Source organism: Papio anubis, chromosome 18, assembly GCF_008728515.1.
Source record: "Papio anubis isolate 15944 chromosome 18, Panubis1.0, whole genome shotgun sequence".
Lineage (NCBI taxonomy): Eukaryota > Metazoa > Chordata > Mammalia > Primates > Cercopithecidae > Papio > Papio anubis.
The window spans coordinates 8,916,999-8,931,891 of NC_044993.1; the positions used below are offsets into that span (position 1 = coordinate 8,916,999).

Consider the following 14,893-nt stretch of genomic DNA (forward strand, 5'->3'; position numbering starts at 1 on the left):
CTTTTCCAGTTCTATAGAGTGGCTTTCATAGGGAAAGGCTTTAACATGCAGATGGGGCCTAAGTATCAGTTGAGTAAGGCACATTGGCTTTGGTTCTGCATGGGTACAGTAGTAGTGTGGTCTTCATGCACATTCTTCAGCTGTAATCAATGTCAGCAATGTCTGCAAGTGCCTCAATGGCCTAGGCTGCAGGAGACTGTGTGGCTGGCATACCCGGTTGAGTATGGCTCCTTTGTGGATGGAGTATCAGGCTTTTTGCATGCTGAGGGATGCTGGGCTGGTCCACTGGCTTCAGCTTGGCTTCCTCACTGAGCAAGACTTCCTGTTCCTTTGGAGGCAGGGCACTGCATGGGCTTGGGTGCTAGGGTCATGACTGTTCTGCTAGGCCTAGGTTCTGAGTAGTTGAGTTCAGGACTGTGCTGCCTCTAGGATGGGTAAGATGGAGCACCTCTTGGGCAGCTTGTTCCCAAGGAGTAGGGAGCTGTAGCACCTCAGCTGGGGGATGCTGCACTACTGTGTGTGAGATGGTACAGTGACAGCAGAGCCTCAGGGATGGAGAGATGCAGTGGTTACTGTCCCGTAGAGCAGTGGGTCCAGTTTGAAAATGATGCCATGCTGTAGCAGCTTGGGTCACAATGTGGGCTTCTTCTCTGCCGTAACACGGCCATGTAAATTTGAGGCAGCTCTCTAAACTGGGCTCAGGGCCTGAGAGAACTGCAGGATTCCCCAGCAGAAAAGACTACAGGTGTTTGTGGTGGTAATGGGACCTGTTGGCGACCTTCTGCCTTTCTTTCCCCCAGACAGAAATCCGTCTTGGTTCTGAGCTGATCCTGACTGGGGAGATGGGGTGGCAGAGCAGGGTGTTTCACTTCCTTCTCTCTGTGGCCATCCTGAGTCTCTGTGTACCACAGGTTCTCCACTACTCCCCTGACATACTCCAGCATTTTCTTTTCTTTTTTTTTGATGGAGTCTCGCTCTGTTGCCCAGACTGGAGTCCAGTAGCATGATCTTGGCTCACTGCAAGCTCCACCTCCCAGGTTCACGTCATTCTCCTGCCTCAGCCTCCTGAGTAGCTGGGACTACAGGTGCCCGCCACCACGCCCAGCTAATTTTTTTAAATTTTTAGTAGAGACGGGGTTTCACTGTGTTAGCCAGGATGGTCTTGATCTCCTGACCTCGTGATCGGCCCACCTCAGCCTCCCAAAGTGTTGGGATTATGGGCGTGAGCCACCGTGCCTGGCCTTCTCCAGCATTTTTTTTTTTTTTTTTTTTTTGTGAGACAGTCTCACTTTGCCACCCAGGATGGAGTATAGTGGTGCAGTCTTGGCTCACTGCAGCCTCTGCCTCCCAGGTTCAAGTGATTCTCCTCCCTCAGCCTCCCGAGTAGCTGGGATTACAGGTGCATACCACCATGCCTGGCTAATTATTGTATTTTTAGTAGAGATGGGGTTTCACCATGTTGGCCAGGTCGGTCTCGATCTCCTGTTCTCAGGTGATCCATCCACCTCAGCCTCCTAAAGTGCTGGGATTACAGGCATGAGCCATCGTGCCAGGCCTCATTTTCTTTTAGATTCTGTAGTCAAAATGTATTTTATTCATTCTTTTGGTCCTTTTCTATGGATGCAACAAGCATTAGGGACCTATAGTCAGCCATCCGGCTGGTATTACCTGGAATGTCTTTTCTAGGAAAATTGTTAGCATATTTTCATGAACAAAAGAAAAACAATAATGAAAATAACTGGGTATGATGAAATAAAATCATTTTATCATATGGCTTTCAGAAGACAATGAGTGTGAAAACTTAAGGCAATAAAATAAGTCATATTTATGAGTAGGTTCAAGAATTCACAAAAAAGGTACAATTCTGGCTTCTCTTTAATCACTAAATTTCAGTTTTTACAAATAATTCAAGTTCAGGTTTTGAGGGGAAACAGTTCTTGTATTATTACATGCTCAATTTTTTCTGTAAATAACTCTATTGGCTAGATTTACAAACGTCACAGAAACAAAAAATTTTTTAAGCCATAGATCACTCCATTTATATTTACAAAACAGCCATAAACATGCATTTCTCCTTTATTAGGAGGACTTAAATAGAAGCTTGAATATTAAGGCAGTGATGATTCTAAAACATAATGAAATTCTAAGTTAAGGCTTTATGTTTGTTTTGAAACCCACACTCATAGGCAACTGTGACCAAAGCAAACTCTCACCTACTAGGTTGAGTTCATCTGCCCAGGGTATGTTATTTATCCATTACCAACACTTCTTTTGTATCAAATGTATGGGATAGGAATTAGTAGCAAAACCATCAATTTACTTTAATGAATCATTAGTCCCCTTACTAGGTTTTGAGGATTTAGCTTTCAGTAACACAAGCATGTACCACAGAAAGGAGCATTTGTGTGTGTGTGTGTGTGTGTGTGTGTGTGTGAGTGAATGTGGCGAACTTACAGGCTGCACTGATTCCTATTTGACTGGAACTTAGCCAACAATTAAGAATCCAAGATCTCCTAAATACAGAAAATCCCCAAAGTATACTTGATCATGCTCCCACCTCAAAACACAGAAAGCATTCTTGATTATTGAAGCAACAGGTCTTCACCTTCTTTGTTTTCTTTGAAGACTGTTTGGTATTATTCTCTTAAAAAAATGCAGAATACCGTATTTTAGATGAATCTATCCTGTAATTGCTAGCCTCAAGGCACAAGTAATATCCTTGCTAGATATCTTTTCTTATTCAAGAAAAAGATAAAGAATGGTGGATGGAAGGAAATTCCCTTTAAAATAATTGTAGATTGCACTCCTGTCCTATCAAGCTTAGTAGAAGTGCAAAGTATTGAAACCTAATGGGGGATGCCCCTTTCCCACTTTTCTTCTTGCTTTTGAGTGACAAAACTCAGATCCAGCCTGTGGGTGCACTTTGGGAAACAGCTCCAGAGCCCCCAACTCTGGCCTACTGTGGAGAGCAGAAAGGATCTTCACAGGGCACACCCCAAGATAAGGTCATAGGCCTGTTTCCGTAACTCCCTGTTCTCATGGTTTGGATAACCTACCCTTATTTAGCAGGAACACTACACTAGGTGCTTGCTGCTGGGTTTTGTTTGTTAAATTTTGAGACAGGGTCTTGCCCTGTTACCCAGGTTGGAGTACAGTGCCATGATCATGGCTCATGGCAGCCCCAGCCTCCTCAAGTGATCCTCTCACCTCAGCCTCCCAAGTAGCTGGGATCACAGGCACATGCCACTATGCCTGGCGAATTAAAAAAAAAAAAAAAAATTTCCAGAGACACAGTCTCCCTATGTTGCCCAAGCTGGTGTTGAACTCCTGGGCTCAAGTGATCCTTCTGCTTTGGCCTCCCAAAGTGCTGGGATTACAGGGGTAAGCCACCACGCCTGGTCCGCTGCTGTTTCCCTAGCTGATAATTTTACATCAATAAACCTCTTGTGTGTAAAGTGCTATACACTTGTATGCTGGTATCAATAGTTCATGTAGGGAAGAGGTGGCATTGATTACATGAAAACTGCTTCAAAGCTAAAGAGAGTTGTAGTTTTCCTTGGTGTCTTTAAATCAGAAAAGAGGCGTCAAAGCTGACGAAGGTGCAGGCAGCAGAAGTCTAAGAGTACAGAAGCACCACTGCTTAAATCCTACGGTGGCAGCATCTCATTTCTTTAGTGATTAGTAACAGGAATCAGGAATTTCTAACAAGCATGCCAAAGATATTTTAGGTGCAATTTAAGTATATTGCACTTTGACTAAAATGTTTTGAAGATCTGAGAAGTTTGTACACTTGAACCTGGTAAGCTGGGCTTCAGCTAAATGGCTATAGGTTTTAAAGGTATGAAATACATTTTTTTTAAACATGAAAAGACTAGCTGTGAAAAGGCAAATGTAGGCAACACAAAAACAATTTAGATCAACATCTCAAACTTTATAATATACTCACATTTATACACAAATTTCTGTTTACAAGTTCGAAAGGCAAAGAATCGCAAAGAAGCTAAGCAACTGCATCATCAACTACATTCAATCGAATTAATACTGTTGTCCCTAGTCCATAGTTTTACTCCAGAGGAAATGGTAGATGCTGTTTCACACACGGACTCCACTGTTAGTTTTAGAAGTCGGAGACTGTGTGTGGTTCCGCAGAAGTCTGGGTTTCTACAGAGCTGAACTGAGACTCCATCGTGTTCCAGGCCAGATCGGCCAGAAGAAAGTCGTCCATTGCTGTTTGAGTTTCATTGCTGGTGAAGAACAAGCTCCCCAGGGTTTCAAACCCAGAACTCATGGTCTGTGTTTCTGTACTATTCAACTGAACTTTGCTTTCTAGAGCAGGTATATTTTTAGCAGTAGAAATTCCTTCAGTTTGGGTCTCTGTGTCAGATGAATCGGTACTCATGGAAAAGCTGGAGTGTTTCAGAATACTTCCTAGAGGCAGATGAGGGCTACTGTCTAAGAAAAAGTTTAAGTCTGTCTGTGTCTGTGTGTCAAACATCTCAAGGCCTAAGAAGTTAGAATTTCCCCTACACCCGTAGGACTGAGCAGAGGTATCTGCGAGTAAGAAGTCCGTTTGAGTCTCTATGTCCAGTGACTCCAAAACTGGCTCCGTGTTCATGGTGCTAAGTTCACTCTCTTCAGTTTGAGTCTGGATATTTGAGGCCGAAAAGAACTCTTCAATATCAAAATCGATTCCAGGGTTCTGGGCTGGGCCAGATGGGAGCTGGGTGTCAGGTCCAGGATTTGTGTCAGACAAAAGACTACGATGATCCAATGTCTGAGCAGGTAGATTACTTGACAAGATGTTTTCCAAATCACTTAATAAATCTATGGTTTGGGTCTGATTATCTGTCATGTTCTGTGAAGGAAGCATACTATTCTGGGCACTGAAGTTTATAATTGGTGCAGATTTCTCAATATCTTGATTTAAAGTCTTAGGCTCATTCTGAGGTAACAAACTATGAGTTACTGTCTCTGCTACTAAATTGTTACTTATAATGTTACCTGGAGCAACATTATATGATGAATGAACACTCTCAAAAATGTCTCCGCACATTCTAGCTTGGTCCATCTGTACATGGTCATCTGTTGGACTTTGTATCCCACTGGTTTGAGTTTCTCTGGAGACCCCACCTGACTGGAAACAGGTGTCCATAAATGCATCAGTCTGAGCAGCTATAGATGAAGTTACCTTAGAGCTGGGCAAAAATGTCTGAGTGTGAACACTAATGGGAAGAGACACTTGAGAATCAAACGACAAATCAGTTTGAGAACAAGATGACACAGAGGAATCAGCGGTGGCCCACTGTGCAGAAGGTATAAAGTTTTGTGAGGCGTAAGAGAGATCTGTCTGCACATTGATTGAAGAAATGCTGTTCTTTTGACATGTGTTCCCCAGTTCTTGTAAAGGATTGGATGGACTTTTACCCAAGTTCACTTGAACACCAGTACTTACTGGCTCAACAGCAACAGGATTAGCAATTTTGAAAAGAGGTAGGCTCTCCTTAAGAGAGCAAGCCTCTGAATCTAGGCCGAGGATCAGGGTTCCTACTGACAAGGGTAGTAAGTGCACAGCTCCTGTGGCAGAGCCCTGATCAACACCTAACACCGCAGGCTGGGCTGAGGAGTCGGCTGTAGGCACAAAGACAGGCATGAGAGAAAACTGCATCACGGGTAGTTTAACCAAAGCCACTTTGGGCTTTGGTAAAAGCAACTTCTGAGGATATCTCGGTGGTGTTGTAAGACTCTGCTTGTCAGTGTTAGAGCCACAAGAGTCTTCAAAAGATGGTTCTAGTTTTATTTCTGAAGCTTCTAGTTCTGGTCTAGGGATTGGTTGGTTGTTCAATGATTCAATGGTCTTGTTGGATAACTTCTGGTTTTGCACACAGTTTTCCATTTTCCTTTTCTTACTAGGTGGGTCCCTGAAAACAATGACAGAGCAAAAAGAAAACCTTAAAATCAACTTTCTTTGACCATGACACTCTATCCTCACTGACAAATGTCATTTCCTCCCTCTATAGCAGAGGTCATATTCAACCCAGACAAGATAAATCCCTTCTTTCGCAACTCTGAGAGTTGGTCCTATTATGGCAGGTGAACGTTCAGAAACATGCAAACAGAAAAAGAGGGAAGCATACCTTTTTTTTTTTTTGTTAAGATCTACGTACTAGAACTCAACTCAGATCTTTAAGCCAAAAGAAGCTAAAAGACTTACATAATGCAAGTTTTATCATTTCTAAGGCAGGAAGCTATCACACTAAATGAAAATTTGACCTTTAAATGAAGTAGTTTCATGATAAAATTTATTCATTGGCAGTTTGGTTCCCTCTAATAGAAAATTCTAGAAGCCGAGATTTTCAAATGGAAATAACAACGGACCCTCAAAGAGGGTTAGCAGAAAAAACGGGAAAAAACTGAGTCAAAATTTCAGGCCCAGACATGGGTCATTTGCAAGACCTGCTTCCATTTTCAAAAGCTTCCTTCTTTGACGTCACACATTTTCTAGGATTCCTTTTTTCTTCCCACACCACTGGCTCTCCAGGATGTTTCATCTGAAATGCTTCGCGTAGCTACTAACTTTTGTGCCATCATTTCTTTCCCTTCACCTGTGTTCTGCAGGGATCTCGTGGCCCGTTCGGTAGATGTGAGACTGCAATGCCGTTCTACTGGCGTAGGGACAGCCGCATGTGCACCGAAAGGTCTTGCCACAGTCCTCTGTGTGTCTTTTCAGGTCCCATTCTGTACCATATGAATTGCTGCACTTACTACATTTGTGCTTCTTCTCAGCATGTATTTTCATAAAGTGCTAGGAAGAACACAGAAGGGATTACTATGAAAAAAAGCAACTGGTCAAAACATTTCAGAAACCGTCATCCACCCAAATAATGATTTTACACTGTTAATATAAATAACACATAAAATACAGCAGTCCAAGTCAAAAGAATGTAAAAGCAGGCACATTGCAGTTAAAATTATATATATGCCTCTTCCTGTTGCTTTGCTTTGTGAAAAGTGAGGGGATTGTTCTGGAAACAACTATGGTCCCCAGCATTTACACTCTGATCTGTCAGTGCTGTGGGCAGGAAAAACATGTCTTTCCAATGCTCTTCTCGGACACCCACCAGCAGACCCTCGGGGGAACATTTCAGATGCCAATCTCTTCCAGTTCTGAATCACCTCCTGTCCCAGTCACTGGGGCCCTCCCTCCTCTTAAGATTGCGGCTTCCAAAACGATTCTTTTCCTGGATTCTGCAGGTTCTTATTCCCCTGGGAAGAAGAGTTCCTTTGTGCCTTTGCTCTCGGCCCTCGGAGGTATGCAGACTCACAGAGGAAATCTGCGGGCAAACATGTTCTCATTCTTTGCTGAACTGGTTTACTCTCTCTATTTTAACTCACTTCTAGACATATTCCCTCCAGACCAAGCCGCTTTTCCTTCCACTTGTGTGACAGCATACTCAGGTTTACACCAACTGGGAGACACGCAGGCATCTCCTCTCACAAGCAGCTGTCTACTCGATTCTGTAGTTATGTCTGCTAAGTAATCAGAATGCACAATAGGTTTATAGCATCTGTATCTCATCCTCAGAGAAGTATATAGTACCTGTTTTACGAGAGAAAACTGAGAAAATGGTCTGTCAGGGCCTCTGGGGCAGCCTTCGATTGGACAACAGTAGAATTTCGGTACAGTTTTCAAATCTTTTCTTATTGTTGGATTGACTATGCCATCCTGCAAAATGAAAATTACTTTAAATAATTATTTCAAAAAACCAATACAACAGGCTGGAGTGGAAACAGAATGACTGAAAACAAGCACATTTTGTGAAATACTTTTAATTAACTTATAGTTTTTCCATCTAGTGTTAGCGGTAAGAGAAAAAGACTATGAGTAGATTAAATGAAATGTGGTGAGAATACTAAGCAAGACTCTAAAATCCAGCATTCATTTGACCGTTATTGAACTCCTCTTAGTCAATTTACATTCCAGGGAGATATCCCCCTTGTATGTTCCTAGGCTGTGAAATGCTCCATAAAACCACAGATTAGGATCACTACAAGATTCCTGCTCATTTTGAAGACATTGTCAGTGATGCTCGGTAATCCTTTCATTATCCCTTCCAACCTCCCTCATGCTCCCCCGTAGTGTGTGCTCTCATCGTTGAATGCCTTTTACTATCTCCTGTCCTCTTCTTTGTCAGTGCCCCTTCATTCAAGTCCTCCTATTTATGTGGATTTTGTCATTAGCCTCTTAATCTAATTTCTAGACCTTCAGTCTCTTTTTCACTCATACTTTATCAGATTCACCTTTCTCAAGTATAGCTTCGATCATGTCATTACCTCCCTCAAACGTTTTCAGCAGCACCCCCGTACTGTTCAAGTCCCAGCTTCTTGAGCCTGGGATACTCGAAGTCCCTTACTCCGGAGCTTCAAACTACTTTGTCTTCTCTCATTACTTCATGACACCTAAGAGAATGCGTTCTAATGCCCCACACCTTTTCATGGGCAGGGATTTATCTGTATCTTCTGTTGCCTTTGGGAATGTTTTGAACAGAATAAATGTTCAATAAAAACTGGTAGCATTATACTGAATCTCTTCAGGTGCCCGTCTAAGCCAAAACTATCATGCCTGGGGAAGAGACCACTAAAGACAGTCAAAGTGGATGTTAATAACCTCACTGTCATGGCAACAAGCTGACACTGCCCATGCTCCTGCTTTCCGAGAGCCAACACCCCACCACTCGCCAGTACAGCAGCCTCCTCCCAGCCCCACCTGCTGCTTTTGGAGCCTTCTTCCCATTTCTGTCCTCAGAGAATAAGCTCAAGGGTAGGATGGCTGAGATGAGAAATGGCAATGGCATGATAAAATGGAAGTTCAGTGAGAAAGTGGTGTTTTTATTCTGAAGTTCTATATACTTTCAAGACTAAAATGCACTAGACTTTTTGTACTGTATCTTTTGTGCGCATAACTGAATAAAGAACCTATGAGAGGAAACAATCCAGTAACAAGACAGAAAGAAAACACACAAGAGGAAAAGGAACACACAGTTGAAGAGTAGAGGGTGAAAAGAAAGGATTATAAGAACTATAGCAAAAACTAGGAAAAACTGTCTTTCTAGCTACTTTAGCACCACCTGACTGCCTTCCGAGAAAGCATCCAAGAAGGAAACGGTTTGCTTTGTCATCTTATTCTAAATTTAAAATTAGAAATCTTTGCACAATATAGTCTATAGAGCAACTTGGAACCTTTCCTTTCCTTAAAAAATTTCTGGCAAATCATTAAAAGCAAACCTCTGAACTAAAAATAACACAAAATCCTCTAAGCCATGTTTTACAAATAGAAATGTTGCTTGATAAGAGGTTAAGTGCCCGCCTGTCCCCTCACTGCTTTCATACGCAAGGAACAAAAGAATTTCTAGTAGTAAAAAAATGTGCATTTACTTCTATTCTTCCTGCCCCTGAATCCTCATAGCTTTCATTTCTCCATGAATCCCACCGTACACAAGGCTGGGCTAGATTTCTGGATTTCCTTACAGACATGGAATATGGCCATATACCTTAGGCACCCACATCAAACCAGAAGGCGGCACATACTCTACAGCTTACAATCCAATTCCTCATTCTCACCCATCCTGGTTCTGTAGGGCTTGCTCATCATTTATGTTAAGAAGGGAAGATTTGGTTGCAGGTGGGGTGTTTTGGGAAGAAAGATTAGAATAAAATAAGAACCATACAGCAACTAGTGGGGAGAGGAAGAAAATATAATCTAGAAAATATATAAACAATGAAAGAAATTATGCAAGCAGCTGTAACCAAGACTGAAAATTTCCACTGCCTATAAGAAAACCTGCCAATGAGATACTCAGGGCAGAATGTAGGTGGAGTCTCTGGTCAACACAGCTCTTAAAACCTAAGATAGCTTCCCAGCCAGGCTTCCTCCCGGTTCCTTGTCCTTACCTCTCCCTCCTTCCAGTACTTTGAAAACAGGTATCAACAATAATGTTTGAGGCCTGGCGCAGCAGCTCACTCCTGTAATCCCAGTACTTTGGGAGGCTGAAGCAGGCAGGTCACTTGAGGTCAGAAGTTCAAGACCAGCCTGAGCAACATGGTGAAACCCTGTCTCTACTAATAAAAATTAGTCGGGCGTGGTGGAGCATGCCTGTAGTCCCAACTACTCAGGAGGCTGAGGCAAGAGAATTGCTTGAACCTGAGAGGCAGAAGTTGCAGTGCGCCAAGATCATGCCACTGCACTCCAGTCTGGGTGACAGAGTGAGACTGTCTCAAACAACAACAACAAAAAACAATGTTTGAGGCAGAGTATGGTGGCAGAGCCTATAGTCTCAGCTACTGGGGAGGCTAAAGCAGGAGGATCACTTGAGCTCAAGAGTCTGACAGCAACCTGGGTAACAGAGCAAGACCCTCAAGAGCCTTCTATGTAGTAACCAGACCGAGGGTACGGATCACCATACTGGGCACCATCATATAGATGGCTATTGTGTCACACAGACCACCTTCATTAAAGGAAGACACCAAGACAGCAGCTGCTCAGGGGCCACTGGGCACTGTGGTTAGAAAGCCAGGACAAGACAGGAAAGTCAGTCTGTTTGTCAAGAAAAAAAGTGATGGATCTGGTGAGATGTAATTCCTGCTAAAAAAAAAAAAGTTTTCCCTGGCTGGGCACAGTGGCTCACACCTGTAATCCCAGCCCTTTGGGAGGCTGACGCGGGTGGATCATTTGCGGTCAGGAGTTCAAGACCAGCCTGGCCAACATGGTGAAATCCCATCGCTACCGAAAATACAAAAATTAGCTGGGCGTCGTGGTATGCACCTGTAATCTCAGCTACTAGGCAGGCTGAGGCAGGAGACTCGCTTGAACCTGGGAGGCGGAGGTTGCAGTCATCCAAGATCGCGCCACTGCACTCCAGCCTGGGCGACAGAGTGAGACTGTCTCAAACAAAACAAAACAAAAAACCCAACATAATTGAAACAAACCTACTGTATACTAACCAGTCCTGAAAAGTAAATGGTATCTTTATGTTCAACAGATGTTTACCAGGGTTTTTAAACAGCTAGAGCTCCTAACAGCAAGTCCACAGAAAGGAACAACAGAAACTATTAAGAAATAGTTCATTCTAAGTTATGATTAAATAAAGGATTTAGGTTGGGCACGGTGGCTCACACCTGGAATCCCAGCACTTTGAGAGGCCGAAATGGGTAGATCACCCGAGGGTCAGGAGTTCGATACCAGGCTGGCCATCGTGGTGAAACCTGTCTCTACTAAAAATACAAAACAAAATTAGCACGGTGCGGTGGCAGGTGCCTGTAATCCCAGCTACTAGGGAGGTTAAGGCAGGAGAACTGCTTGTACCCGGCAGGTGGAGGTTACAGTGAGCTGAGATGGCGCCATTGCACTCCAGCCTGGGTGATGGAGTGAGACTCTGTCTCAAAAACAAACAAAAAAAAAACCCACAAAAACAATAGGGAAAAAAAGGATTCAGTTAAAATTTAGTATGAAAACAAAACAATAGGTTGAAAGCCATTCCCAGAGTTACACTTGTGTGCTGAAAGAAACCTAGAGCTTTTCAGTCCAACAATTCAGCCCTACCTGCAGGGTCTTCCTCAGCATACCTCAAGTACATTTCCTGACTGGCTCCCTGATCTTCATTTGAGAACGTTGTTGTACCTCAGTTTAGATGGTGGTAAGAGCAGATCACCCTTCACTGGCGACACATCTGTCCTACTAGAGACTACAACCTCAGAGTTTTCTGCTGTGAAATTCTTATCAGAAGCCTGACTATGGGCAGACAGAACATGCAATACTCTGGGTACTCTAAATTTACTCCTGATCATCAAAAGCTACATATTCAGAGAACGGCTTTCAATGACTTGCGCTTTTGAATTACGTCACTGCTGGCCTGGAGTGGTGGAAGGAAACTTGCCATTGTAATGACTGAGAGATTATGACTTAATAGGTCTGGGGTGGGGTTGGACATCTGGATTTTTAATAAGCTTGTCACAGATGTGTCCCGGGGTTGAAAATGACAGCCCCGTTTTGCATAACATGGAGGGTTGTTCAGACTATTGTCATGGTGTATTTACTGTGTCCCCCTCTTAGAGAAGAGCCACAGGGGCAATTTCCCTTAGGTCTCAATCCTGAGCTGATCTTACCAACACCGTGAAACTGACTGATGGTGTTTAGAGGCAAACCTACCGCCCCTTTAAAACATTTTTTAATTCTTAATCGACACACAGTAATCATTCCTACTGATGGGGCGCAGTGTGCAGCATGGATGCACATATACATTGCATAGTGATCAAGTCTGAGTATTTAACGTGTCCTTGACCTCAAACGTATTGTCTCTTGGTGGTAAGAACATTTAAAACCCTCTCTTCTAGTTATTTTGGCACATACAGTCCACTGGGCAGCACCTAAGGGCGGAATTGTGGGTGTGGTGGCAAGCACAGGGCTTCAGAACCAGAGGCCCCGGTTTAAAGCCCCGCATCACCTAGGTTGTTGCATAATCTGTTTCTCATTAATATAATGGAGACGACGCGTCCGTCGCCAAACTGCCGTGAGAAGTCACGGGCAAAAACGTGTAAAATGCCTGGGCCGGCGCCCGGCACAACACTCGGGGCCAGGGAACCAGGGAACCGGCGCGTGTGGCAGACCCGGGGCTCCCGGCTCCTCCTCCCCGCCAGAGGCCGCACCTGCGGGGCCAGTCGCGAGAGTTCGACAGCCGCCTCCAGCCGGGGCGGGCAGAGGCCGGCGGGGCAGCGGCGGCGCGCAGGGCGCTCGTCCCCCCTGAGGCCGGGTTCGCGCGCCGGCGCCGGGCGCTTTGTTGGAGCCAGGCCCAGCTGCCCGGGCCGCCGGCCGCCGGCCGCGTCGGGCTCACCTGCAGGCGGTGGCTCTTGACCAGGTGCATGTTGAGCGCGGGGCTGTTGGGCAGGATCTTGCCGCAGCCGCGCACGGTGCACAGGATGTTGGTCCGCACGGCCCGGGACAGCTCACTCACGGACGGCTGGATCAGCTCCCCAGCCGGCGGCGCGGGGGCCGCGGGCTGCTGCGTCGCCCCCGCGGGCCGCGGCCGGCTGCCCCTCAGTCGGGGTCCCGGGGGCACCCACGGGCCCGAGGCGGCGGCGGCGGCTCCTCTCGTGGCCACCGGGACGGCCCGGGCACCCGCCGCCAGAGCCGCTGACCCCGCCGCCGCCGCCTCCGAGGCCGCCATGGTTCCCGCACGGCCGCGGGGCCCAGCTCGCAGGCCCCGCCCCCGCCACTTCCGGCAGGGGGCGGGGCCGCCAGGCTCATTAGCATCCGGCGGGCCCAGGAGGCCGCGGCGCCCCCTGTCGGCTGCGGAGGGCGCGCCTTGGATGGAGAGGACTTTAGGTGAGGCCGCCAGGGGGCGAAATTTCACCTGCCAGCAGGTAAAAGGTATTGCCCCGCCCCTCTAATCGATCCATTCTTCCTAGGAACGTGACTTCAGGCAGTAGTCAGATAAAAGAAAAATCAATACGTTGAGCAATGCGTTTACTTCCCAAAGATTAGAAACAACCCAAATGTCTAGTGGCAGGTGAGGCAGAAGTACAGTAATTTCCGCCGTTTTTACCTAGGCCTTGCCGGGTACCAGGGAGGTCTGGTGGATACACTTCTCATGCTGTGTCTCATTTTGTCTTCAAAACGACTGTAGCGGGTATGTACTGTAACTTGCCCCACCGTGTGCAGAGAATGACATTTAGGCTTATATAAATTAAGTAACTTGACCTAGACCACACTATACAGATGAAAGGATTGTTATAATTGATGGGGTTAATCATTTTAGGGAAGCAGGATTTGCTTGCTTCTATTTTAGTTGCTGAAATTAGGATTACTGTTTGGGAGACACTGTAGTTCAGTATATGATTCCAAAACTTAAATACTTAGACTGGGTAGGTCATGTAAATGGACATAGGAGGCTGGGGTAGACAAAAGGGAGGGGTGAGGACTGCAGTGAAATTGGAAACACATCCTTTATTAAAAGGGGGCAGCTGCTACTCATCTTTGGCATGGCTAGAGTTTTATGTGAAAACTTCCAGCTTTTACATACTAGCAGCTATATTCGTTTTCTCTTGCTATTAACAAATTACCATATGCTTATTGCCTTAACACAAATTTATTATCTTCCAGCTCTGGAGGTCAGAAGAAATGAGTCTGCTGGGCTAAGATCAAGGTGTCAACAGGGCTGTATTTCTTCTGGAGGCTCCAGGGGAGAATCTGTTCACTTGCCTTTCCCAGCTTCTAGAGGTTGCCTACATTCCTTGGCTTATGGCCCCTTCCTCCATCTCCAGAATCAGTAACTGTGAGTTGAGTCTTCGTCACATCACATCACTCTGATTTCTTCAGTAGTGATCCCTCTGACTCTTCTATTCTTGAGGCCCCTTGTGATGACATTGGGCCCATTCAAATAATCCAGGATAATTTCTCCAACTGCCAAGTGCCTTTGCCTTGCAAGATAACTGTGATAATGTGAAGTATATATTTGGTCTTTGTCCTGGCATGCAACTCCTAAAATCCTTGGAATCAGCAAACTGATTAGTGTCTTTTTTATGCTAATTAGTTGACTGATGACTTGCAGTCCCTAGGTAGCTTTAGGATGGGACTGGTCATTGGAAAGACCAAGGTAGGATTAGAGGCTTGAGACTTTCAGCCCTCCCCCTCATCCTTTGGGGAGGAGACAGGGGCTGAAGCTTAAGCTGATCAATCATTTCTAGGTAATGAAGGCTCCATAAAATCCCAAAAGAACTGGGTTTAGAGAGTTCCAGATAGCTGAACGCATGGAGTTTCCTGGAGGGAGGCACACTCAAAGAGGGCATGCATGGAAGCTCCATGTCTCTTCCCACAAGCCTTGCCCTATGCATCTTTTCATCT

The 14,893-nt window shown here is 45.2% G+C and overlaps 1 protein-coding gene across 5 annotated transcripts; it reads right to left on the reverse strand.

Moving 5' to 3' along the window:
* Positions 1–1,857: 1,857 nt before the first annotated feature.
* ATMIN (ATM interactor) lies at positions 1,858–13,241 on the reverse strand. Of its 5 annotated transcripts, none has more exons than XM_003917220.4 (4): positions 12,885–13,241; positions 7,598–7,723; positions 6,603–6,802; positions 1,858–5,918 (listed from the first exon to the last, which is right to left on the reverse strand). In XM_003917220.4, exons 1-4 carry the CDS (start codon positions 13,215–13,217, stop codon positions 4,118–4,120), a joined length of 2,460 nt encoding a protein of 819 aa, XP_003917269.1. In that variant the 5' UTR covers positions 13,218–13,241; the 3' UTR covers positions 1,858–4,117. The 5 variants fall into 5 exon arrangements, with proteins under 5 accessions (XP_003917269.1, XP_031513931.1, XP_009195189.1 ...); XM_031658071.1 differs by lacking the exon at positions 12,885–13,241 and adding an exon at positions 11,620–12,670; XM_009196925.4 differs by lacking the exon at positions 12,885–13,241 and adding an exon at positions 11,597–12,670.
* Positions 13,242–14,893: the final 1,652 nt, after the last annotated feature.